The 27599-nt window shown below is 42.8% G+C and overlaps 1 protein-coding gene across 4 annotated transcripts in view; it reads right to left on the bottom strand.

Annotated features, from left to right (window-relative positions):
- Positions 1 to 2307: 2307 nt before the first annotated feature.
- The window catches only part of SGK1 (serum/glucocorticoid regulated kinase 1), a 112091-nt gene continuing 86799 nt past the window's right edge, over positions 2308 to 27599 (bottom strand). Inside the window, exons 1-12 of one of the 4 annotated variants that reach the window (XM_065889014.1) lie at positions 8054 to 8182; positions 7849 to 7924; positions 7041 to 7116; positions 6520 to 6624; positions 6334 to 6417; positions 6102 to 6233; positions 5720 to 5832; positions 5249 to 5372; positions 4719 to 4814; positions 4087 to 4242; positions 3893 to 3982; positions 2308 to 3510 (exon numbers count right to left, since the gene is read on the bottom strand). In XM_065889014.1, the coding sequence (XP_065745086.1) occupies positions 3343 to 3510; positions 3893 to 3982; positions 4087 to 4242; positions 4719 to 4814; positions 5249 to 5372; positions 5720 to 5832; positions 6102 to 6233; positions 6334 to 6417; positions 6520 to 6624; positions 7041 to 7116; positions 7849 to 7924; positions 8054 to 8129 (1296 nt within the window). In that variant the 5' untranslated portion in view covers positions 8130 to 8182 and the 3' untranslated portion in view covers positions 2308 to 3342. Of the gene's footprint in view, positions 3511 to 3892; positions 3983 to 4086; positions 4243 to 4718; positions 4815 to 5248; positions 5373 to 5719; positions 5833 to 6101; positions 6234 to 6333; positions 6418 to 6519; positions 6625 to 7040; positions 7117 to 7848; positions 7925 to 8053; positions 8183 to 8984; positions 9103 to 27599 lie in introns of those variants that run through there. The other 3 variants (XM_065889013.1, XM_065889012.1, XM_065889015.1) reach the window with 3 other exon arrangements.

Below are 27599 nucleotides of genomic sequence, written 5' to 3'. Positions count from 1 at the left end.
TTATACCATGGGTAGGTACCATGTCTCCCCAAGTATATGGCAAATTCCCTAAGCATGGTACTTGACTTATATTCATGGTAGCAGTGGTTTCAAAGTTCCTTTTTTTTTTTTTTTTTGCGGTACGCAGTTGTGGCTACTGTTGTGGCCTCTCCCACTGCGGAGAACAGGCTCCGGACGCGCAAGCTCAGCGGCCATGGCTCACGGGCCCAGCCGCTCCACGGCATGTGGGATCTTCCCAGACCAGGGCACGAACCCGTGTCCCCTGCATTGGCAGGTGGACTCTCAACCACTGTGCCACCAGGGAAGCCCTCAAAGTCCCATTTTAACTTGTGGGAATCTTAGCCGAATGTTCCCCCAAACCCATATTTGACCAGCTCCACCACTGAAAAACTATGGAGAAGTGAATTGTCCCTTTTACCAACCATAATGCTCAAATGTAGTTTCAAATGCTGACAGGGATGTGCCCCACAGCCCTAGATAAAAGATACCTCTGCACATATGCTATTTGACATCATAGTGTTTAGTAAATATTTGTCTTTTTTTTAGTTGATCCCTTTTTCTTTCTGGACTTCCCTGTTCTTGCCCTGTTCCCTTTCCACCCACTTGTGTTTGATTTAATCTCCTCCTGTTTATGTGACACTTGGGACTTCTCTGGCTCTTATCTCTCCAGCAATGCAAATCAGATCTTACATAGTGACTGACTGAAGCCATAAACCAAATTTCTACCCTTAAAAAATTAAAAAGCTTTGTAATCCATGATTAACCCCTCTGAGTTATCTATAATTAGATGGGAGAGTCCAGGCTGCAAGACTTATGTTCAGATAAAAAAAGTGATTTAAGTACTTATTGTTCAAAGAGGAACTCTTAACTGTTATTGATCATGAGAATGAGGGGGAGATATGCAGAAAGCCTTTTTGTCAGGGCTAGCATCAGTCATTACTAGGACTTTAGAATTTCTTTGTCACCATTGTCGATTTTGGCATTTGGGTTTGCTAAGGGTTTTAATATGCAGCTAATGTCTGTAGGGCAGAGCCGTAACTCAAATGCAGAGCTTGATCTGGGGTTCCCCTTCAGCAAGAAGTCATTGACAAGAGAGACAGACTAAGTGATCTCCAACACCTGTTCAACCCTTACAAGCCTTCTGGGAGAGGTGAGATATAAGAGCCATGATAAAAGGGAAAATGATCACTACTTTCCCTGGGGAAATCCCTGTGCAAACTAACAGGTCAAGGTAGAAGGTAGGCTTCTAAGTAGGCTTAGAGCAGCAGCAAGGCCAACTATTGGAGAATCCCGTGTATGCTAGGAAATTTGTGGAAGGCCTAGAAAAGTGAAAAAGTCCAAACAACTTGGACGCAAGATGATTATCTCCTAATATCAAGCCCCTTTCCTTTCTCCTACAGGAAATATTCCAACGGGATGAGCTCTAGGGAAGGCCTCTGAACATCAGTCGGGTGGGCCCATGCAGTGCTGTGTGCACACCAGCTTCAGTGGCTTCTGGTCCAAACCAGGGATGTGCCCCTGCCAGGGTCCTTCCCTGAGCTGACACTGGACTTTTTTTGGCTCTGGTTACTCTCACGAACCAGGAGTCCTGCCGGCTCAGCATTTTGGGAACATAGCCATGTATGACAACACCCTCACCCTCTTCAGTGGCATTCTCATACACTTACAGACTGTTATCCCCGATTTCGACAAACTGTGTTATTGAAAGTCTGTCTTTCCCACCAGGATGTGTAAGGGCAGAGATCTGTCAGCTTTGCTCATTGCTTTATCCCCAGCACTCAGAATAGAGCCTGGCACCAGGGAAGGCACCAAGTATTTGTTGAAAGAACTACCTGTTACTTCAGACAAGCCAAATGTCAGACAAACAGCCAACTTCACAGGGCAGGCAATGAGGATAGGGATCATTACTTCATGGCTGTCCTTGAGAGAGTTAAATTGACAAGGACTTGTTTGGATGGATTTATGGATAATGACTGACATAAATTGGCTTTAGAGAGTCCCCTGGCAGCCCAGTGGTTAGGACTCTGTGTCCTTCCACTGCAGGGGGCATGGGTTCTCCCTGGTCTGGGAACTAAGATCCTGCAAGCCATGCAATGCAGCCTCCCACCAAAGAAAAAAAAAATAATTGGCTTTAAGACCACCCTATTCTCTCTTCGAGTCAGAAGCTGATGCTATTGGAGGATGTCAAGCCACTGAGCTGTAAACTACAGCAGCCATTTCCCTGGTTTTAAATTTTAAACAGATCTACTATTGCCCCCTTAACTGCAATTTACAAAATAACACACATGACACAATTTCTGCAAATATTTTTCAAGGTTTTATTGCAAACCAAAGTTGGTCTATCACACACAAAAAAAGGTGTGTGGTAGGGAGGGGGGGAAAGAATTGTACATTATTATAACCATGTTAATTACAGTACATTAAAATGGTGGTTTACATTACAAATAAGCCTGTAAGTTTAAATATACTAGTGTTATAACCCAATGTACAGACTTTCTTTATACAATACATATAATTATCAGGAATGCAAAAAAGAAACAAAAAAACCCAAAAACATAAATAATGCCCATTTTACAGGTGATATTTTAAACAATGAAAACACCAGGCTCTGACTGACAACTGGGGCATTGGTCCATAAAAACCTTTTCTAAAAATAGAAATATTTGTAGCAGCAATGCTTCTTTAAGCATCTGGATACAAGTCATTGCAAGACCATTTTCGATAAATTTTAGTTATTAACTATATCTTACAAAAAAAAACAGCCTACACATAAATTTATCTTCCAAATATGGAAGAAACAAACAATGTCCCACGTTGTAGTGTCCTGCAAGTGTCACATTGATGCTTATAACTGAGTCCTTCTGTGAGCAAGCATACCACACTCATACGGCGGATCACACAGGAAAGTCCACAAGGAAAAACAGAACGGAAACACTCGGCAACAGGAAGAACTTTGGAGCTAACACGATCTCATCAGAAAAGGCACGTTTCATAAGATGCGTTATCACGGCCCGGACAGACCTTCAGAAGCTCCTTCTCCGAACAGCGTCCTCCTACGAATGAGACCACTGCATCTGCCTGGGGTGGCCCTCTACTGCTCATTTCAGAGATAGCACCACATTGGAAGGAAGAATAAAGGAAAACCTCACGAGCTCACTGAGGAGGATGTGCTCTTCGAAAAGCTTCCAGCAAACTGTGCAATAAGATTGCCAAGATGTGCAAGCTTCCAGGGATGTGCAAATTCTCTTTTAAGATGTCCTGTCAGCTGGCAGCTCTGCCAAAAGGCTAACTAAAACATTTCAAAACGCCCGTGAAATCCTTCACAACCAACCCTAAGACCATTCAGAGGAAAGAGTCCACGGGAGGTGCGTAGGAAAAGCCCAGGAAGGCCTCGGCCGCTTCCTTGACGCTGGCTGTGAGAAGGATACTGTCGGGCGACCGACCGATGGAGTTGGGGACTGGCTCTTCGGTAAACTCGGGATCAAAGTGCCGCAGGTCGCTGGGTCCACTCTGATGCAGGAAGGGAAGAAAACGTACTCCATGTCAAGAATTCACAATGGAGACAAGAAAGGGAAATTCTCATGCAGGCACCATATGGCAACTTCCACCATCAGCAACCATTTCAAGCACAAAACCCAAAGGCCACACAAAGTTTCAACTATGAGGACCATGCTTATTTTCCGTCTTTTGCTACTGTAATTTATAAAAGGTGTGGAAAAATAACGTGAGCTTTGTTGGGACAAAAGTTCTACTTTTTTCTGTGGGTAAAATAATGGCTTACGAATGCCAATTTATTCCTTGAGGGCCCTTCCCCTTCCACCACTACCAACAGCAACTCTGACCTAAAGAAATGCCCTCTGGGCCTGTGCACACTCGCGAGAGAGATACTCACCACATTTGGGTTAAAAGGGGGAGTAATCTTCTTATTAATGAGATCATCCCAGTTAATTAGGGAGAAGAAGACGTGATTCTTAATCTCCATCTGTTGAGGAAGAAGCAGGAATTTAGAAGAGTGAAATTCAAGAAGGGCGGTGAGGTCTAGGGCTCTACCCATACAGCCCAGGAGGAGAGGAAAAAATGACTCACAAAGTCATCCTTGGCACCAAGCCTCTTTGTCCTGTCCTTCTGCAGGAGGCCCTCCAGGACGTGTCTTGCAGAATTTGTAATATTTGGCTTCAACTGGAGGGGTTTGTTCAGAATGTTGTCGTACATCTCAGCTGTGTTTCGGCTGTAAAATGGAGGCTTGAAAGAAGCAGGAAGATTACTTACTACTTAATTGGAAGTTTTGGAGAGCATCCGTTACCAAGAAAGACTTAAACGCAATATATGAAGCTGGTTCTGACAAAGTTTATCACCTGATAGGTTTTCTTTGACTTAGATTTTTAAGTGTCTACATTTTGCCACCCTTATCAGGGGGTAGATGTTAATAAGCCATGTTTTTCACTCTCACATAGGTTAAGTGTGGTCACACCTAGTAAAATGTGAACTTACAAAAGAAAAAATCCACTAGGTAACGGTTTACCCTAAAATACCTATAGCTTAACCAATATGCCTCTCTCATCAGCATTTGATAAGCATACTGATAGAGGGCAAGACGTGATGATCAGGTCTGCAGTGGGGCTTGTGTGCCCAGATAAGTCTGGATTTTTAAGACTACATTCTAGGGAGAAATGTATCAACCCAGGGCAATATTTCACGATTTTCAATGGGCTACTCACCAGGCCATAGAGCATCTCATATAAGACGGCCCCCAGACACCACCAGTCCACGGTCCTATCATAAGGCTGCTTATGAAGCACCTCAGGTGCAAGATACTGAAAGACAGACCAGGAAAAGAGAGTTTAGAGCCCCTGAAACTAGGCAATCCCAAGACCAGGCATGCACTTTGAAAGGGCTGAGAGACCCGGGGTACACTTGGAGGATATATTTCTTTAAACTACTTCCTGATAAAACTGCTGGCTTTGAGGCTGACTGGCCACTTACATGTCCTGATGTTTTGAAAGCTATTGGGCCCTCCTCAGATATCTTACTTAGGGGTTTAGAACCTTTTATAGCGTGGACCTTACAAACAGCTCACTTTAATTAAAGCAACGTGAGGCCTTGGAATTTCTCATGCCTCCAACAGCCAGTGTATTTTACTTGCACCGAACTGGACTAAATCATCTCTGAAAACAGCTTGTTCTTTCAGTAGTTAAGGGTCACTGCAGTGATCCCTTCCTGGAGGGGTGTGGACCAGGAGTTCGCCTACCTCGGGTGTGCCGCAGAAGGTGGATGTCGTGCCATTGTGTTCAATGTTCTCCTTGCAGAGTCCAAAGTCAGTAAGGACAATGTGTCCCTGTGAATCCAGCAAAATATTCTCTGGCTTTAAGTCTCTGTAAAAAAAAAAGAATAGGAAAGTAGTCGTATTAAGTTAATTTCACCGCATTAGTAATCCTCCGTTAAGATCACCACTAGGGCTATTGGAAGCACGTTACATCCACTGTAGTTGTGTTAGTGAATCTAAAAGGGGGTCCTTGTTCTGTTCATCTATTCTGGATGAGGCACAATCCTCATTGGCCAGTTCCCTCGTGGCAGGGAGTCAGCAGATGGGTCACATGCTGGGGACCTGGTTTTAGGTGACCAAGTTCTGCCTAAACACAGATTATTTTAAGGCCCTGTCAAAGGCCGGGCTATGTCTCCTTTACACAAGGAAGGGAGCCTTCAGAGCCCTTCAGCTCACCTATAAACGATGTTCAGAGAGTGCAGGTAACCCAAGGCACTGGCTATTTCAGCAGCATAGAACCGAGCCCGTGGTTCCAGGAAGCATCGCTCCCTCTGGAGATGGTAGAACAACTGGAGGAGATAGAACAGAGTTAGCCTGGGTTGCCAAAAAACCCGGACAATGCATTGGATCTGTCTTGACATATATAGCTAAAGAGGACAATTGCAGGAAGGGGCCCTAAATAGTTTATAAGCCATCTGAAAGCTGGCAGGTTAAAGGAAATACTAAATCTGGTAACTCTTCCCCCACTAATTATCTTTTAAAAACTCTCCTCTCAAATTAAAACAAAGCAGGCTATGCACGGGACAGCCAGGGCTCAGCTCCCATCCTCTCTGCTCACCTCTCCACCGTTAATGTAGTCTAGGACAAAGTACAGTTTGTCAGCCGTCTGGAAAGAGAAGTGAAGGCCCACCAGGAAAGGGTGTTTCACGTTCTTCAGGAGAACATTCCGCTCCGACATAATATGCTTTTCCTAGAAAAAGGACAATTAAGATGTAGTGGCAAATTTCAACGTGGCGCCAAGATGGCAAGGTAATGTCTACTGAATGTCCATCTCCAAGCCCATCTCATACCTCCTTCTTTTTCAGGATCGCTTTCTTCTGTAAAACTTTGACTGCATAGAACGCTTCTTCGGCTTTGTGTCTTGCCAGGAGAACCTGAAATTGAAATTAAAAATCATTTTCCTGTTCACATCCAGGGAGATGTAAAATGAGCATATGAAAGACTATAAATAATGAGAGCTTCAGATGTAAAATTACCTTTCCAAAACTGCCCTTCCCGATCACTTTCAAGAAGTGAAAGTCAGATGGTTTAGCATGAGGGTTGGATGATGGGCCCAGGTTAATTTGCTGAGAAGGACTTGGCTGGAAGATAAAAGGTTTTCTTTTAATATCTTTGCTTCAAAGGAAGATAGCGATTAATAAAGTATAGGCAATGCAAAAAGGTGGTACATCTGCAAATGACAGGGGCAGGTCCCCAGACATCTATAAACACATTCCAAACTCCTTTTCATCCATACATGCAAATATTTCAAATGACAGTATGGAAACTGTATATAATCGTGTTGTTCTTAAGCAGGTTACTTTTATGAAGTATGTCTTTTAAAACACTCCACTGACTCATACTTAAGCGCTTATGTCACTTGTTTGCCATGAACCGACGAGGCATTCCTGCCTTGATACTAACTCAAATGCTATTTTACAATTCATCAACATAGGAAAACTAACTGACTCATTTACAAGATTCCTCCACTGATGCATCACGAATAGGGAACACTTACTGGTGGAGAAGGGTTGGCATTCATGAGCTCAGGCTCCTGAGGTTGGGAGATTTTCAAAATGGACTGAACTTCAGGGCTGCAGAGAAGAAAGGAGCAACGTTGAACATCCTAACTCGCCACGTGAGGGCAGACCAACACCAATAGTGAATTTCTGGCTCAACCTTTCCGGGGGATCCAGTGTTTAAAAACACCCAAGTCAATTACTCAGTGAGAGAAAATGACAGCCAAAATGATAAACCCAGTTAAACACAGAGGGTTGTTCTTCAAGGAGAGAGGGGGTGAATTAGGCAAACATGAAGATTTTATCGGGACTTCCCTGGTGGCGCAGTGGTTAAGAATCCCCCCGCTAACGCAGGGAACACGAGTTCGAGCCCGGGTCCGGGAAGATCCCACTATGCCGCGGGAGCAACTAAGCCCTGCGCCACAACTACTGAAGCCAGCTCGCCTAGAGCCCTTGTGCTCTGCAACAAGAGAAGCCGCCGCAATGAGAAGCCCACGCACCGCAACAAAGTCGTGGTGCCCCCGCGCACCACAACTGGAAACAGCAACGAAGACCCAACGCAGCCAAATATAAATACATTTATAAAAAAGAAAATTTTACCTTGCATTTCCAGAACAAGCCAAATCAGCAAATTAATTGTAATGTTTTAAATGTTCGAAATAATTAGAACTTAAAGAGAAAAGGGATCCCCACCCTCGGTAAGTCGTCGGCTTCCCGATCAATATATTGATGAGGATGTCTTTACCGCTGGTAAATGGAAACTTCCCTACTTAATTTTATTTCCCCACGTCGCCCCACCAAACTTACTGTTTGCATGCATAGGAGTTATTGGCAATCTTCTGAATAAAGTCGTTCAGGCCCATCCTTCTCTGTTTCATGAAAGCTGCGAATTAGAGGAGAAACGTTTAGACGGCTTTGTAACATCCGACGCCACACACACCAGTCTGATTCGCGACCTTCAAAACTTTCCACTTGGCGTAACCTGGAAGTCCAGTCGTATTCCTACACTCACCGATGAGAATTGCTACCATGCCCCTCATCCTGGAGTAAGTGAGGGTGTCCCTAGCAGCCTCGGTTTTCACCGTCATCACCACAGAGAGAGAGCACGAGGAGTTGTCAAGCCCGAGAGACCGGCTCAGCCAACACTGCGCTCCGGCCGCACCGCCGGCTTTATATGCCTTGTGCCGCCGCGAGGGCGGGACCCACAAGACATGGAGGAGGCGGCGCTGCCCGGCCCCGTCGCGACCCCGCCCCCGGCTGCCGCGCGACTTGCCCGGCGGCAAAGCGGCCGGCGGCAGGCGGTTCCGCCCCCGGCGAGAGGGGCCAGCCCGGAGCGGGGGCGGGGGGCGCGGGGACCGCCCGGGCAGGGCCCGGCACAGGGCAGTTGTCGGCCTCGCTCGGCTCCCGGGCCGGAGAGGGGGAAACCGCCGGCGGAGGGGGTGGGTGGGGAGGGAGCGGCCGGGGTAATTTTCCACCTTTCTCATTTATTCCGCCCTGCGAGGAAATCAGAGTCGCGGCACATCAGGAAATCAGAGCGCTTTCTGCCCGGTGCGAGGCGATCGGGGTGGCTCTGTGCCCGCCCTGGCTTCTCAAACTCTCCGCTCGGATTCACTCCCGGCCCCGGCGCCGACCCTGACACTCTCCCCTAATCCGCAAGGCAGCCTCCGCAGCCCTCGCCGGCCGGCCGCGCACCGCCAGCTGAGGTTATCTGTCGGGCGCAGGGCTGCAGCGCCGGGGGAGGGCGGCCCCGCACGCCCTTATCTCCGGCCCCAGCTTGGGGCCAGAGCGCCCGGCGCGTCCCCGCGTTCCCGCCGCCCTCCTACCCCTTCCCCATCTCTCCATCCTTGGTACTACCCCAAATACCCAGCCCCTCTCGCCCAATCCGAGCAACTAGTGGAGGAGTTGGTGAGACAAGCCCCCCGCGTGCCGGCAGCGGCGCTTACCCAGTCCGGTCAGCAAGAAGGACTCGCTCCGTTTCTGCGCCTCGGCCCTCTTTTTGTGCCGGGGCCGGAGCAGGGACTCGAGCCGGGCCCTGGCCCGCGCGCCCTGCATCTCCCCCATGGGCAGCGGCGGCCGGGCGCGCAGCGGGCGAGGGCGACCAGAGAACACTGACGTTTCCTTGAAGGAGCCGCCGTGACTCAGGCCGGGCAAGATTTCCTGCCCCGAGTCCCAAAACAAACAAATGGCCCTTGTGCACGGCCGAGCCGCTTCCGAAAACGCCTTTTTTGTGCTTTTGGCCCAAGCCAAGCAAGGCTGAAAAATCCCAGAACTTGGAAGAGGAGGAAGGAAGGAAAGAAAGAGGGAAGGGGGAGGGAGAGAGGTCAGGAATGTGGAGGGGAGGGGGCGGAAATAAAATTCGTCTCTGCACTAAAGGAAAAAAAAAAAAATTTGCATTTCACTTTTTTTTTTTCCCCCTAAAGTAATCTTTGGGAACATTCTGTCCTTTTCCGCATGTAATTTTCCCCCTTGCCTTTTTAATCCCCGCCTTGCCAAAAACACGTGAGGAAGTGGCAAGTTAGGGGACAGACCTGGCGTGACCCTGGGGCGGTGCGGAGTTGGCATCCCAGACCATCGTCGACTCCCGAGGTTCCCTCGCCCGCTCCCCGACCTGAAAACTCCGCAAGATCGCATCCCATTGTCTTCAAATCTCTTAGTTTGTGCTCGTCTTCCCTACCCCTCCTCCGGTTTAATTCAGGGCTGACCCCGCAGTCTTCTTACAGGTTTACCACCTCGATCTTTTTCCCTCAAGTCCCAGATAACTTGTGACTCGTTAACTCCTGAAAGATTAGCCGGGAGCCTCCTCCGCTCCAGAAAGTAAGGGAGGGAGGGAGGGAAGCTCTGCAGAGCAGCGGTGCGGTGCCTTCCAGTAACCCCGCCGCTGGGAGATGCCTGGGAGCTGCAGTCTGACCGCCGGTGGGAGGACTCGCGCCAGCGCCGGCGGGGAAGCCACGAGCACAACGACTGGGCCAGGAGCGGGGAGAGGGCTGCAAGTTACTAAGTTTGCAGGGCCGGGTACCTGGCGCCTGTCAGGGATGTCTGCGGTGCCTGCCCTGCCATGACCCCTTGCTGCCAACGGCCTTGCCATTTAAGGTTGCCTACTGGATCTGACACACTCCGAACTACTAACTGTCAAACCAAGAATACATGTGAAGCGGTTTTTCTTTGGTGCTGGGCAGGAATTTGTTTTGCAAACCAACCACCTTATTTGTCTTAACGTGATCTGTAGCCTCAAGTGCTTTACAGCAGCCTCAAACTGGCAGAAGAGAACACATATCCTCTCTGCTGGAGACTGGCTGGGAAATTCTGCTCAGCACCCACTCTTTAAAAAGCACTTACTATTCCCTGAAACTGACACTCCAACCCAAAGCAAGGTTTAGGAAACTCCAAGTCACAGTAACTGGCCCATTTCTGCTTCCTCTTTCATGGATTCTTCATATAACATGACTTTGTTATTGCCAGTACCCCCATATCCCACGCTCCACTTCCACTAGCCTAGGCCAGCCCTGCTCCCACCCGGTTCCTTCCCCTTTTGAGAAAGCAAAATTTTTGAAGAATGACCAGAAACACCAAACTGCACCAAGATTTCTGCCTGTTTGTTTTTTAAACATTAGATTAAGAAACCTCCAGCGACTCACCTCCTGTGCCCTCCCCATGCCAAGTAACCCCAAATCCTCTGAAGCATCTTTGTTTTACCCATTTCATCCAAATTATCTTAATAAAAGCAGACAAACCTTTCAAAGGGGATTTTATAGCCTCCTCTTTCATTCTTCAGGTTGCCTAGGATATGAAGGTTGGGGATTCCTTTCTGGAGGCTGGAGGTAGAGCTTAGTTATGGCTGGAGTAGCCTCCCTGCTATGTGCCTGATAGGACTGGAAGCTGAGATGATAAGGGAGCACGAGTCAGAGGCGGCTGTCCCAGTCTGTTATGAACCCCACTTTATATAAAAGGCAATTTACATACAGGAAGGGAGCAAGCTGCAAAGTTCAACACTGGGCCATTTATTCTCTTCGTTGCAACATCATCCAGAAAATTACAGTCATCAGTGCCCTGGGTTTAATACACCCCCAGCAAGACACACAAGAAATGTAACTTGACTGATTATCATCACAAATCAGTCCAGAAAAAATTCAAAACACATGCACAGAGTTCATTTTCTCAAAGAGGCTCTGCTCGCATTCCAGGAGGAACATGGAATTTAAGTTAGAGGGCTCTAAGTGGAACAGAGAAGAGGCACAACCATATGATTTGTGGTTGGAACAGAAAAGTATCGTCTGCTGTGCTCCCTCCTCCCCCGACACTAACGTGCAGCCGTTGGAGACGGACGGTCTGCTAAACTTATCATTTAACGGAGAGAATCAAGTTGTTGAGACTGGCTTTTCTTCCAACCGGATACCTGATGGGTGGAGCAGGGGCCCCCTGTTCTGTCCCAGCAACCTACTAAGACTTCCGAACCGGAAGGTGACACACGGCGGCGGGTGTATGGGGTGGGGGGGAGGTACGCGGGGGAACTGTGTGCTACGCGCGCCTAACTCTTCACAGGCTTTAGGTTGTCCTGTGGCTGCTATTCAAACGCTTGATCTGTTCTTCCTTCCTGTCGCCAGCCTCTTTCTTTGGTTCAGAGAGTGCTCCTACCGAGAGAAATCCGGCCCCTTCCCTCCTACACCCTGGTGGCGAAGTGGCCCGAACTACGTCACCAGTATCTGCTTGTAAATACGAGCTAGAGGGCGCTCGCGTTCTCCGGGAGAACTACTCCCGAATGTATGATTTCCCCCACTTCTCTCCTGGGGTTTAATCAGTTCCAGATAATGCCTCCACAATACCTTGTGAGGGCAAAGAAAATAGATAGACGGCTTGATATGAGATACGCTAATTAGTTCCCCACTCCCCCAAGCCAATCGTCTCATTTATTCCTCATACTGGGAAAACGCAATCAAACTCTCAAATGGGAATTATTCACCAAGATGTAATGTTTGCACTGAAACAAAACAGTTGCCAATGTATGTGTATTTTAATACGAAAATTATTTTAGCTTTTCAAATGGGAATTATTCACCAAGATGTAATGTTTGCACTGAAACAAAACAGTTTCCACTATATGTGTATTTTAATACGAAAATTATTTTAGCTTTTCTACTTAGTGATTAAGTAAAATTTTTCCTTAATGATGAACTATAAATACTACAACCTGAAAGCTTTACTAAGATATGATTCTTTCCGTTTAATTTAAAGGCGCAGAGAACAAATTCCTGGTACTTCTCAACGTATTAGAGGAAATATTTTGAAAAATATAAGGACTTAACTTTTTTTTTTACTGTTAAAATATTTTCATGTCAACATAAAATGAGATCAGGGTTTGACAAGCAAGTTTCAGAATATGAACATCGATTTCTAAAATGATTTACCTTTTCAGAAGCCTAAATATGAATGCATATAAATCTTAGGGATTTAAAAAAAAAATCATGGTTTTTTTTCCCCCATTTTAATACATCTGCAATTGACAAACATGCAAATTAATTAAGTTCCCCTCTTGGGCTATTTCTTTAATGTGTCAGCTGTGTTAGTCTTCATTCCTTAGATAAAATGTCTTCCATTGATAACAGGGCAATGTGATGATTTTGTATTGCTCAAACTGTCATAAATTCTATAACAGCCCTGCACTGCACCATTTAGGTTGCCATACTTATTGTTTTATTGGTGAATGCGTAGGAAATCTTCTTCCTGGAGCATCTCCAAAGATAGTACATAGAAATGTCAGAAAACATAATTATTACCCTAGAGAGCAACAAAATAGATCAGTTTTTGTTGAAGGTTGTCACCAAGTGCATTTTTTTTTTTACAGTATTCATCAGATACAAAATGATGATGATAAATGAGCTAATTCAGGATAACTGTTATAGATCAGTAACTAGCAATGGTGGTTAAATGTCTATCTATAGAACACAGGTTCTATGGTGACTATTACCTTCCCTATTCATAATTGTCAAAGTCGACATGCATAAAGGAGTTAGAAATGTGATACAGCAGATAACTAAGAGAACACATTATCTAAAATAATAGTGTTGAGTTATTAAAACCCACAAAACTACATGCTTTATTTACACAGGGCTTATTTTTTTCCCAAGGCAGTGATGTTGAATAAGCAAGACTATACACTATAAGAATCTTAGAATAGGGTTTTGTTAAATAATCTACGTGTAGCCGTCTACTCGGCAGACCTTATGTTGTCTTCTGTAACAGCATTTTTTCATTATTAAGGATTAAGCAATTATTGTTATTTTTCTTCTGAGTTGGACAGATGATAGGCAAAATTGTGAGGTTAACAAAACTTACTTTTAGGACCAGATTTATCTCCTTCAGGTAACCTTTCTTTGTCACTGAAGTTGACTCCTATGCCTCTCCCACTTCCCACCCATGGCAGTGGCATACTCTCTGGTCCCCCAAACTCTGAAATATTGCCTCCCATCCTCCTTCCCACTAATGCTAACTGCCTCAAAGCCCTGCTGTCAGCTAATCATCACAGGAGGTATTGAACTGATACATCCTTCATTCCTTCCCTCCTTCCTTCCTGTCCCACTCCCTCCCCTCCCTTCCATTTATTCATTCGTGCAAGTATTTAACAAGCATTTATCAAGTAAGTACAAATATTAAGATCAAAGGACACAGATATGAGTAATCCGGTTATCTGACTTGACAGAAGCACTCATTCTAAGTAGGGAGACACACACGTAAATTATGATACAACACTATGAGTGTTAAAACAAAGGTCTGAGCAACCTGCCATAGAACAACAGAGAGGGGAATTTTCTACTGGGGAGAGGCAGCAGACTTGGAATTTTTTTTTGTTTTAATATTTATTTTTTTATTTGGTTGCCCTGGGTCTTAGTTGCGACCGGCGGGCTCCTTAGTTGTGGCATGCGTGTGGGATCTGGTTCCATGACCAGGGATCAAACCTGGGCCCCCTGCATTGGGAGCATGGAGTCTTATCCACTGCACCACCAGGAAAGTCCCCAGACTTGGAACTGTTGAGGAAAGTCTCCACAAACAAAAGATATTTGGCCTGATCCTGGAAAGGCCAGCTAGGTACAAAAAAGGGAAAGTCATTCTAGGCAGAGGGAATAGTATGGGCACCAAATTTTAAGGTGCTATGTAGTATCTCTGGCATAATTTGGAAATATGGTCCGTACTCAGACCTTACACACAAGCAAATGTACATGGCTCTCTTGCTGCTACTGCTGAAGTGGATAACAGAACTTTCAAGTGAAATAAAAAAGATCTTAGGGACTTCCCTGGTGGTCCGGTGGCTAAGACTCTGCGCTCCCAATGCAGGAGGCCTAGGTTTGATCCCTGGTCAGGGAATTAGATCCCACATGCCTCAACTAAGAAGTTAGCATGCCGCAACTAAAGATCCCGCATGCCACAACTAAGACCCGACACAGACACATAAATAAATAAATAAATATTTTTTAAAAAAGTCTTAGCTGACACAAATCTGCCTCTCCTCCCTTTCTCTCACTGCCCCCCACCCCAATAAATATGGAATTAATAATGTCTTAGAAAACATACCCGTTTGAAGGACGGCTGATTATTAGCCTGCATAGGCACCTCTGTGTCTGATACAGCTCTAGGCCCGGTGGAGCTCATTCATTCATTCATCCACAGATTCTTCTAGAACTATGCATCAGACATTGCGCTAGATGCAGGAGATACAGTGGTAAACATGATCTCACCTGGTGAGAGGCAGGTGGGGAATTACCTACAAAGGTAGACTGAGCCCTATTGTTTAGAGATCTTAAAAACCACCAAGGAAAATCCCTTTTAAGAAGGAAAACATTCCAATGTGTTTTGAAAAGTTAATTCAAACCAAATGTGATTGATCACTCAGCTATCATTCCTTCAAAGGATATTTGCTTTTTTTTTTTTTACACTACCCCTACCTCATTGAAAATGAACAAATTTACAAACACATAAAGAAATGTTGGAAGTTGGAATGGGGTAATTTATGTGGTTGGAAGATGGATAAAAGTTAAGACAAGCATAGTTATAACCCAGCATAGGGATTAGCAATCTGTCAGAAGTGATAACACCATGTTCTATGCCCATCCCTTCTGGAAAGTCAGGCCACAGGGAAGTTGGTGGTAGGATGCGGACATGGCTTTGTAGTAAATTTTTAATTTTAATCAGGGAATAAATTAAAGAAGGGAGGCCAGTGGCAGCTCTTGACATGGGAGGAATGGGAATCTAGAACAAACCAACGGGTCTATGTTGGGTTGAAAACTCACCGTATCCCCATCTTTATAACGCTGTCAATGTCTGATGTAACATAATCCAATGAACAAGAAATAAAAATAAAAAATGACTGTCAATTAGAATACAGTATGAAGGGTAAGGAATAGCACATATTCGATAGCTTTGTATTTGGCTCTCAGGATTGACCTGGAAAATGACCTCCAAGGTATTTTCTGTATGATTATGAAAAATAATTCAGGAATAAATTGGACAATTTTTGAAATCAAAATTCAGTATTATCTGTGACTTTCTAAATTCAAGAGGACTATGGCTTTACTGAAAGCTTTATATTTTATTATTATTATTACTTTGGTTTTTTTTTTTTTTTTTTTTGAGCAGAGAAAGGTTTATTGCAAGGTCATGCAAGGAGACGAGGTGGCTCAGGCCCTGAAAAGCCTTGAACTCCTGGAAGGGTTTCAGCAAAGCATTTTTAAAAGCCAGGTGGGGGGGCGTGTGTCGCAGGGTAGGAGATGGTGCATAATTCTCTGATTGGCTGATGATGAGGGAACAGGGCGGTGTCACAGGGGTTAACTTTATCACTCCTTACTGAAAGCCTTATATATTGTTGACATAGCTTTATTATTGGACATTTATTGCTAGGCATTTGCATTTTAAAAGGCCTTGGTTGATTTAAATAAATGAATTTGTAATGATAAAATGTCAGGAGTTGTCGCAAGGATCAGGTCAGAGGGCTTTGGGCTTTACTCCCTTTTCTCTGTCCAGGATGAACCCTCATACACACCTACTTTCCCTATGTGCCTCGCAGCCCAGCTCAGAGTTCAGGCAGCACGGGGCTTGGAATTTCTTTGCAGGCCGAGTTCTTCTTGGGACACACATATTAAAGTTGTAACAGACATGAAAACAATATAAAGGGCTCTCTTTCACCCCAACTGTATTTACAAAGTGCCGATAGTAAATAAGGAGCCTGGATTTCCGATGGACATCTTTTGCCAAACAAAAGTGAAACCCGAAAGCTTTCATTTGCTCAGGGTAAATAAATCTCTCTCCAGTCGACTCCATTTCTAACCCTATAATTAATTTAGCAAGAAGCAACAGAAGCTCAGGCCACCCTTACGGGCTGTTTCCTGTAAAGCCTGCCTACAAATTGCAGCAACGAAATAAGATAAATGTCATAGTAACTCGTAGTGGGAAAACCAGGAGGGACGGGTGGCTGGCAAAAGGCTGAATGGCATCATTTTTATGTAAAGCAACTTTTAAAACAATGTTTATGTCACCTCCCACAACAAGCTCAGCAGTGACAGTAATGTGCTGTGATAGAGATCTTTGCAGTACACTTAAGTCAGCTACAACCGAGGCTCGTTACCTGTGAGAACTTAGACAAGGTATTCTCTAAATCTTTATCTCTTAATCCGTATAATGGAGATACTAATACTTAATGTAAATTGCGAAGAAAAGTAATTGAAATTAAGAATTTAAAGTGCTGACTCAAGTTGGAATCTCACACAGAAAATATGACATATCTTAAAAAAAAAAAAGAAGAAGAAAGAAAATATAATGTGTCTATGTTCCTTACCCCACTCCACACACACCACAGCCACAAACAGAACACATCATGTAATGCAAAGGGCTCCAACAAATCAAAATAATAACGGTTATGTGCTGTGTTTAAAGAGCAGAAACAGTGTGGGCCACTTAATCTGCTGGGTCAAGGTCAGACTAGTTGGATGGGAATTCCTTTAAAGGCCTGAAAAGGTGATCCTGTTCGTTTTTTCAGTCTCCCCCCTCCTCTCTTGGTCTCCACACAGACAATGTTCCAGAACAGGCAGTAAAGAACTAAATGCCATGATAACAGAATAAGTGCTTGTTTACCGAGTGTTTGAAGTAAAAGTTAAATTTAAGGTGAAAAAGCAGAAAGTAAGCCAAAAGCTAAACCAGAGGAGTTTTTAATTGCTCAAGGTGGATGGGAAATAATAGAATGTAAATATGGGCCTGTTGAGAGGGTAGAATCATTGAAAGCAGGTCAGAGAAAGCCAGCAGCACAGAAGATGCTTGTTCTAGGTCGTTTAGCTTACCCTTCAGTTACAGAAAGAGGTACAAGCACCAGCTGATGGTGACCTGTTGTTTTTAATCCTTCAGGCCTCCACAGAGCACCTTTTTTGTGCCGGACACCGTGCTAAGTTCTGGGTCTAACAAGGATGCCCAAGTTGGACAGCGTTGCTACACTCAGGGGGGGCAAAGTCTGAATTTATTTTGTTAAATTGAACAGCACTTTCCCAAAAGCAAAGGTAAGCTTACAGATATTTCTACTTTTCCTAAGGCCCTGCTACGCCTTAATGCCATTAAAATACAGACTTGGGCATGTTGAACCCTTTAGATTATTCATTTCTCAAGTGAATGTGCTAGAAGTTCTCTTGCAGCTCTAATATTGATTGTACAGTTCTGTGATATCTGGGAAAAGATAAATCTAACAAGGAACTTCTGAATGCCCAGAAGCCCCTCATGTGACTTCCTAATTCAGCTAATCCTTTGCATGCCTCTCCCCTCCCTCCATTGTCAGGGACTTTGTGCTACTATTTTAAATCTCAGGTGACTCCCTGGACCTTGAGTTCCCTGAAGACCAGACAACACAAACAATTCAGGTTTCTCTCCTGCCTAACAGTCTCCAATCAAACATCACTTACACAGTGTCACTTATTCTGTTTCCGTTGCTTGCATATTAGTTTTATTAGCTGACTTTTTGAGTGTTTGTTATTTGTCTCCCCCAACTAATAAGTAGTCTCTGTGAGCCAGGGATAGTACCTATTTTTCCTTTTTTTTTTTTTTTTTTTTGCGGTACGGGGCCTCTCACCGTTGTGGCCTCTCCCGTTGCGGAGCACAGGCTCCGGACGCGCAGGCTCAGCGGCCATGGCTCACAGGCCCAGCCGCTCTGCGGCATGTGGGATCTTCCTGGACCGGGGCACGAACCCGTGTCCCCTGCATCGGCAGGCAGACTCTCAACCACTGCGCCACCAGGGAAGCCTGATAGTACCTATCTTATTTCCAGAGTATCCCTGGTGCCCCAAAGAGTACCTGATCCATAGAAAATGCTTAATAAATGAAATGGTTTAATAATACGCCCCTTATATATTGTTGGGCATAAGATTTGTTCTCAACCAAATTTAATTTTTTTTTCCTTCACCAAATAATCAAGGGTATATGTTTCCCTAGCAGTTACTTGACACCTCACTGTAAAACGCAAGACAAAATCAAACTAAACAACCCCCACTCAGGCTTAACTATTATATTACATATTATATTATGCACTCAGTTGCTTCAGAAAATTGAGGGACTAGATTTTATACATGAGGTACATGAAGATTTTGAAATCAAGGCTTTGGGTCCAATGGGATCATTAAACAAGCATACTGAATAACCATTTTTCGAGAGAACTAAAGTAGATGCCGTTTTCTACAGACAACGTTCAATGGATAGTTTGTCAAGTCCAGAGAATCAAACCATCGGGAGGGTAGCCATCTAGGTTTTCATCTGCCCAGGCTGGGAAAATGTCAATTTAGCCTCTTGTTCCAAGGACCACAGATGAATCTTCCAACAAGTCAGAAAAATGTATCCTCCTTTTACTTTCCTTACATTGCCCCTCAAATTCTCCTTTGCCCCAAAATTCTTTGCTGTCTAGAAAGAATTTACAAATGAGAGTCCCATTAGGTTTCATGATACTTTATTTCTGTTTTCATCTAAAAGCCTTCTGATCTCTTCCCATTATGAGCCTTCCCAGTATTTTTAGGGGCTGTACTGATCATATTCATGAGCCTTGACAGTTGACTAAGAACTGGTCTTTAAAGAAAGAGATAACAAGCATAGGTCAGTCAGACAGGTAGCCTGGTGCTCTCAGGGTCTCTTCCTGCAAGCACAAATGTATTAGTTCTCCAGAGAAAGAGAACCAATAGTATATGGGCAGAGAGAGAGAGAGGGAGAGAGAGAGATTGACTTTCAGTAATTGGCTCACAAGATTATGGAGGCTCTCGGCTGGCTGCAGAATTCCTCCTTGCATCTGCAGGGTGGGTCAGCAGGCTGAAGACTCAGGGAATAGCAGTTGCTGTACTTCAAGCCCGAAGGCTCTCTGCTGGCTGCAGAATTCCTCCTTGCTCGAGGGCTGGGGGCGGGGGTGGGGGATGGGGTGTGTGTGTGTGTGAGTTTTTGTTTTATTAAGGCTTTCCGCTGATTGGTTGAGACCCACCGGCATTCTGGATGAGAATCTGATTTACTCAAAGCCGGCTGATTTAAATGTTAATCTCACACAAGAAATACTCTCACAGAAACATCTAGAAGTGTTTGACCACATATCTGGAAACCATGGCCCAGTCAAATTGATACATAAAATTAACTATCACAAGCCAAGCCCTTGTCAATTTGGACCCATATGCATCTCCTTAAATCTCACTTAATCTCCATAAAAGAACAATGACAAGGTCATACTTCCACCTAAAATGATACAACTATCCTGCTTACAACCAAAAACTTACTAATCCTCTCCCTAGAAGAGGGTGCAAAGTCCTTGCAGGATGCCTACTGTTCTTCTTGCCCATGAATTATTATTATATATATTTATTTTATTTTATATATTATTATATAAATAAATAAATAATATTATTTAATTATATATATTAATTTTATTATTAAATATATTATTATTATTATAATCCCATGCCTCCTTCCAAGCAAAATGAGCAACCAGGTGCACTCCTCTTAAGTTCTGCACACAGAGAGGATTTTCCTTCACTACCGGCCTCCAGCTATGTCCCAGAAAGGGGGTATCATATGGTAGCTGTCCACTTCTGTGATCATATCAGAGAACTCAGTGATTATATATCAGTAACTCTGTGGTATCATCCATCACATGAGGGTATGACACACAGCTTCATCTCACACAGAGATAGGAAAATGCAAGAACCCGCAGACTTGATACTAAGCACTCGCATTTTTATTTCCTGAGGATTCTACATCTTCATTTGTTTTTTTCTTAGTGCTTGGTAGATTTGGGTATGTTTCTTTATTTTTAGGACATTCCTGGCTGGCTTTAATATTTGGGTTCTGTCGTTTTCTAGTCCTCCCACTCTCTTTTTAGCTGATAATTTGCAACCTATTCTTAGTAACCCAATGAAAGTTAGGCACTGCCATCAGTTTACCAAGCAAAACTTCAAAGAAAGCTTACTGGGAAGCGCTAACTACACTATCTGATATCCACTTAATATATTTGAAAATATTGTGTAAAAGTACGGAAGTCATTGTCTTGACACTAGACAATTTTTGTGTGAAATTCAGAGGGTCACCTAAAGCACATTTCGTATTTCACACAGTGGTACCATAACTTGGCAACAATAGGAAGTAGTCAAACACCCCAGATATCAGGATATGACACCTTAGGACTTCTGATGCCTAAAAAAGCCCTGACTTGTTTTTTTTGTTTGTTTTTTTTTTTTTTTTTTTTTTTGCGGTACGCGAGCCTCTTACTGTTGTGGCCTCTCCCGTTGCGGAGCACAGGCTCTGGACGCGCAGGCTCAGCGGCCATGGCTCACGGTCCCAGCCGCTCCGTGGCATGTGGGATCTTCGCGGACGGGGGCACGAACCCGTGTCCCTTGCATCGGCAGGTGGACTCTCAACCACTGCGCCACCAGGGAAGCCCTCTCCTACTTATTTTTATATCTCAGCTTAAAACCCTAAGATGAAAATTAAACTTCGATCTTTTGCTCAGATGACACATTTCAGTGAGAGATGTTTATTCTAGACTAGTTAATAGGAGTAAATTTATTTTTGTTTTTATTATTATTTCCTTGATCAGAACTTCTATGATTAGCCATTAGAGCCTAATTTTCTAAAAACATATGGTCATCCCATCAGTCGTTTTTGATAGTACAACTTGTTTCTGAGATGGGATTATAGAATCCTTTTAACAAGATTAGTTGTCTCACACACACACACACACACACACACACACACACACAAACTGATGGTTTGGTCAGAAGTTTCAGATATATTAACTACTTCTGTTATTTGTTTTTCTATTTTGTTTCATAATCACCATTTCACAAAAAATATAAGGGACAGCTAAAAGAATAAAAATAAGCTTTTTTTAAGACCGCAAGAAAATTACAAAGAAACTAAACAGATGTGAGCAAAAGATAGGAATCATGAATAATACCTCCCTTTCTACACTAAATAAATATGGTCACTTAGAGAAGTTACTATGTTATTTGTTTATAAAACTCTCTTTACAATTGCCTTGTATCCTATCCTCATTTAGAGGAAATGAATATTCCAAAGAAATAAGACTATTACTATCGTTAGTATCTACAGTGACTCTATTTCACAATTCACAAACTATTGCTTAAAAACCTAAAACCTTAGAATACAAACATAGATCATCATGAGAGACCTATCTGAAATTCATTCTTCAACTCATGTTGTTTATGTATCTTTTAATGTACAAACGTAAATCCAGTTTTGCAAGTTCTATTTAACAAGTCTTGAGTTTACCTTTTAAAAGCGAAAGCATTTTCTTTTTTCTCTTTACCACCTTGTAAATACTGTACTTTTATATCTACAGCCTGCTCCCATAAGCATCACTAATGGCCCATTGCCAAAGAGCAGAAAGGAGCCCAATGTACATAGTTTCTGTCTAAGCCCCACTTGCCACTCTTCTCTGCATCCTTCTTTCTGTCTCTTTCCACTTCCCATATTCTTTTCTTAGGACTGTCATTATTTAAGATCATCAGTTTCTGTAAGGTTGACAGGGACTTTGTAAGATTCCCCCAAGACAAGACTGCTATTCCTTTTCCATCTCTTTTCTTAAAACAGTATAGAGGGTTAGACCTAATATTACACACATTGTGTATATATATATACATTATATATAATACACATTGTATACCACTTTAATATTATTAAAATATTAAAATTTTAATATTTAAAAAATACTAGAAAGTACATTTACATAAAGATGTCAGAGAAGAACAAATACACCAGCCACAGCTAAAGTACTTCCAGAAATAATAGTAAAAGTTTCTAACACAAGTAGTCTTGTCAGGACGTGGTGCTGCTGGATCTAACATTGTCTTTCCTATAAGAGCCAATTATTTTTCCTCACAGAGCAATTCTTTCTGATTTTCACAGCCTGCTTTCTGATCATTTATCTCACAACGAGACTGGGTGAGGGCATGTGTTTGGACCATTGTAGACCCATTGCCATTTACAAAAATAACCCAACCACTACTCACTTTAGTTCTACTGAATTTTTGTGTCATGTGTGCAAAGGACAGGAGAGTTCACAGCCAGCACACTAAAAGCTCCTTTTCTCTTTGTTTTAAAGTTTGAAACTATTGTATATATATGAAAGTTGGAGTTTTTATTTGAACAGCACTGACAGCCTCATTTCATGCTGTTCATATTATTGTGAACAGATTCTATTGATGTTAAAAGGATCTTAGGGACTGTGAACATCCCTACAGTATTCCTGATAAACATTTATTGAGCTATCACTTTAATTTTTCACTGGACTCACCTCTACTTCCAGGGCTATCTCTACCATTGTCAACCAGCAGCAACCAGTAAAGTTCTTTCTTAGACTGTGTTCAAATATCCTCGTGAACGTTTTATAAGGAATGGTTCTCCTGCATGTTCTAAAACCAGGCACTTCAGTGATGCTAAGGACATACCGATAAGCAGAAATGAACATGTTCCTCTTTGTAACTTCCACAGTTTAGGGCATCTATTATAATAGCCAACACTGAATGATTATACTAAGTGGCAGACACTATGTTTTAGTGCTTTTTATGCAATTTCTCAATTAACCCTCATAATGACTCTATGAAAAGCTGTTACAATACCCTTATACATTCTTAAGATCTGAGGCTTAAAGAGGTAAACGTTGGTTGTGTGATGCCACATAGCTAGTAATGGCAAAAACAGAAAGCACAATGACCTACTGTATAGCAGAAGGAACTATACTCAATATTATGTAATAACCTATAAGGGAAAAGAATCTGAAAAAGAATGTATATATATAAAACTGAATGGCTGTGCTATGTAACTGAAACTTACATATTGTAAATCAACTATACTTCAATAAAAAAAAAATTTAAAAACCCAACAGAATGAAAGTGTAGGTTTTTCTGATACCAAAAGCTTTGCTTTTAATGATTAAAATAATCTGCCTCTCTATCTGTTTTAAAAACCAGTCGTTCACATATCTGTAGGCAGCAGTCATGAGTTTAACTTGTATTTAGACTACTTTATTCAAATTTCAGTCTGTCCAGTTTGTTTACCTAAGCTTTCCAGGGAGAAAACTGTTGCTTCCTTGTCCATAGAACCTAGCAGAGTGCAGGGCAGAAAGAGATACACTATATCTAATTTCTGTAAAACAAACCTTGTATCTACCTTAATTTCCTCCTCTTCCCAACTGCTTCACCCAATGGCAAGATCACAAGTCAGTTGGAATCTCCTCCTTCACTTACTGCTATTTCCCCAAACACTTGTGTCCACATTCAAGCTACTTTCATTACAAAGCTCCCCTGTTACCTTTTTGAAGCTGTAGAAAGAGAACCAGAAGAGTTTCCAGGAGATGTGACTTTTCAGCTCTGTGTCTTAGAATTTATGACTAAATATTTAGCTCTGGGCAAAGCACTTAACTTCCTTTAAGTGTCCTCAGGGTTGACACCCATTTAGTTAATCCCTCAGGGCTTGATTGGAAAGATCAGATGAGGTTAGGTATGGGTGAACAATTTGAAAACTCAAGTGTGTTGTGTAATTTAATACCTATAAGAACAGTGCAGCTGAACTATTAATGTAAAATTTTCCTCTAAGTGCCAAAATTTTAATCAGTGGAAAGAGCTGATTGCCACGTGTTTCTGAGGAAAAAAGGTCAGAGTTCTCCGAGATACACTGTTCACTGAAGTCTATTCCAAAGGCCCCAGCCCACCCTAAACCATTTTTTTTTCTAAATCCTTTCGCATTTTCTTTTTGTTGTCAATTTACACCTTCATAGAATAAAGGAGTTTCAGAGTAAGAAAGAATCTTAGAATCAATTGACTTCACTCAACTTCTCACTTTACCAATGAGTTTGCTCGGGGCTCCCTGCCCTAAATTTTTTTTTTTTTTTTTTTAATCTTAAAAAGTATTTATTGAGATCTCTCTGTAAGTGAATCAAGTGGCTGTAAAGTGGCATAAACACAGCATTGAAAATCAGCTAAACCCCATTATAAAAATAAATTACAAAAAAAAACAAAGGCAAAAAAAAAAAAAAAAACAAAGGCAGTGAAAGAGAGAGAAATTCTTACAACATTCGTTCAGGGGCTATGATGCAACCTGGATTGATCACATCTAGACCCACAGCTGGATGAGACATAAGGCTGGACACTCTTGGGGCTGAGAGGATTGGTGAGGTTGGGTGAGCAAATGCAGACCCATTCCATGGGTCCCAAATCTCCAGGTTCAGGGGAATCTTCCTAGAGCTAAAACATGCATGGGAAACCCAGAGGATGGTACACCGTGTGACTGGGAGAGGTTTCTAAAACGCACCTCCTCTCTTCATCTCCTGGTGATTCCCTGCTGCCTAAATTTTAATTCTATTCTCAACTCTGGGCATCCTGTAGTCACACAAACCTCCCTGTCACTAGGCTCCAACCCAGCCGTCCCACCCCTCCCTTCCTAATCCGTCACTCTCTATCCTGCACCCACCCCTCTCTGTGGGCCATTTCATCCCAGGGAAAGCCCGTTTTCATGTCATTGTCCCATTCTCCTTATTACATACAATTTTAAAGTTGTAAATAATTTTTCTTCAAATTTTGTGAACTACGTTTATATTTGAGCAGATAAAATATTTCTGATATTAAGGCAACGATCTAAAACCCTTTTTTCCAATGATACAAATGAACTTCTAGAAATAGACCCACAGACATAAAAAACAAACTTATGGGGCTTCCCTGGTGGTGCAGTGGTTAAGAATTCGTCTGCCAATGCAGGGGACACGGGTTTGAGCCCTGGTCAGGGAAATAAGATCCCGAATGCCAATCAGTGAGGCCCCCCCAAAAAAAAGAATGCTGGGGAATCAGAAAAACAAAATTGTGAAAAAACTGCTAGTTTAGCTTTGAGTCAAACAGCAGAAATAACGAGTAATTTTGGTCATAATCAAGAGGAAGAGAAAGTTGTGAGTTTAACAAAGGGAGAAACAGACTTTGCTCCAACTGTAAAATTTAGCTGACACAATGCGAGGGAGAGGGAGGGGGCTTCTCTGCGCCGAGCTGGATGAGTCTATAGTCACACGTTTACACATTCACACACTAGGCAGCGGGACCGGCATGAGGATTGGAATTGATAATGTTTTGCTCTCAAACTTAAATGCCAGATGCGTGTGACTCTAACTTTATTTTAACTTTAAACAGAAAAGTTTTGAAATGACATTTTGCTACTCGCTGGAATAAACAACCCGTCCTTCAACTGGGAACCCTCTAAGCCATTGTAAACGGTTAAAGTCGTGCAAAACTAAGTGCGTTTCTGCTTTATGGACCATTGCTTAAGAATGCAATATTTTATCTAAATGAATAGGCGATGTCTAAGGTTCTTTCCAGTTTGAGGGTTTTACGTCCAGCCATATGTTTACTTTCAGGAAGCTTATCAGTGCTGTGTCTGGGGACCCAGATAACAGAAGATAGTGAATGATGAGCTTCTTGGTTCAGAGAGAAGAAAAAAACAAAACGAAACAAAAAAACAAGTTATGGGTTCAGAAAAGTATGAAATAGTAAGAGCAATGACAAAATAAAATGTATTCTTTCAACCCATAGATTGTAGACCTTATATATGGCGGGGGGATGAGTGTTCAGGTTTGTATAAATGACATAATTCTTTCTCCAAGTTAAAAGAGCTGTCATAAATTGACCACTAACTATACGCTAGACAGAGTTCTAAGTACCTTTACCTGAATTATCTCCTTTAGTCTCCACAAAACTGTAATCTATTATAATATTCCATTTTTGCACGTGAAAGAAATGGAAGCACAGAAAGGTGAAATCATTCCTGCAAAGTCACACACAGGTAATAAGCATTGAACTTGGTGGCAAACTCAGGCGGCCTTACTCAAGAGCTCACAGCACTAATCACAGCAGAAAGTAAAGTGTTGAGCAGTTTCCTGCTGCTCCATGCGTGGCTCACTGGGAAGCATGGCCAGATGGTCTGCTGGTCAGCACTGATGTGAGTCCAGCTGGCTGAAAGAGATGCGGTTCAGAAAACTGAGGATGATTGTGGCTTCCTGATCTAAGATGAAGGGAATAAATACCAAGTTTGATTTGGAAAGCTTTGAGCAGCAGAAGTAGGGGAAATCAGAAGCAGCCAGGAGCGTGCCCCTGTTTTTTCCAAAGCCTACCTCCATCTCTGATCCCATGGGTGGCATTATGTGATATTTGGAATTTCTCACTGTGGGTAAGGTGGTTTTCATTACTGAGATAGCTACCTTTTTTAGTTAAGACCTGAGTAATGAGGTCAGTCTACTTAAGAGATCTTCTTGTATCCACAGATTTTTACCAAATGGTTTATCTCTAATAGCAAGAGGCAAAGTCTACACTGGCCAACAAGTGTCAGATGGAAAGTTTCTGTGTAAGCAGATTGTGTTTAACTTTTCTCACATTTCTTTTTGTTGGCAGGGTGAGGGGGTTAGATAATTCCATATCTTGAGGAATGAAGCAACAGTTTTCTGGATATTAAATATGAGAGTGTTTTGCTTTTTAAGAATAAAAATCTAGAAGTTATATTTTCTCCACTTTGAAAGATCTATGAAGTCCTCCCTCTCCTTATATTAACGCAATGATCGAATTTTATGTATTCTCTGAAACACTGAAATATTTCTGTAGTCCATATGTTTTCAAACTATGCATCTTTTCATTTCTACATTTGGTACAAAAATTACTGCTCCCATATAAATATGAATATACCTCTTGATATTGATTTCTACATCCCCAGAAATTTGGGCTGAATTTTAAAATGTGATGAATCATTAAAAAATATAGGGCTTCCCTGGTGGCTTAGTGGTTGAGAGTCCGCCTGCCGATGCAGGGGACACAGGTTCGTGCCCCTGGGAAGATCCCACATGCCGCGGAGCAGCTGGGCCCGTGAGCCATGGCCGCTGAGCCTGTGTGTCCGGAGCCTGTGCTCCGCAAGGGGAGAGGCCACAGCAGTGAGAGGCCTGCATACTGAAAAAAAAAAAAAAAAAAAAAAAAATATATATATATATATATATATATATATATATATATATATATATATGTAAAG

Source organism: Phocoena phocoena, chromosome 12, assembly GCF_963924675.1.
Source record: "Phocoena phocoena chromosome 12, mPhoPho1.1, whole genome shotgun sequence".
NCBI lineage: Eukaryota > Metazoa > Chordata > Mammalia > Artiodactyla > Phocoenidae > Phocoena > Phocoena phocoena.
Note: the sequence above shows the minus strand (reverse complement) of the source record. Positions and strands in the feature narration are given on the sequence as shown.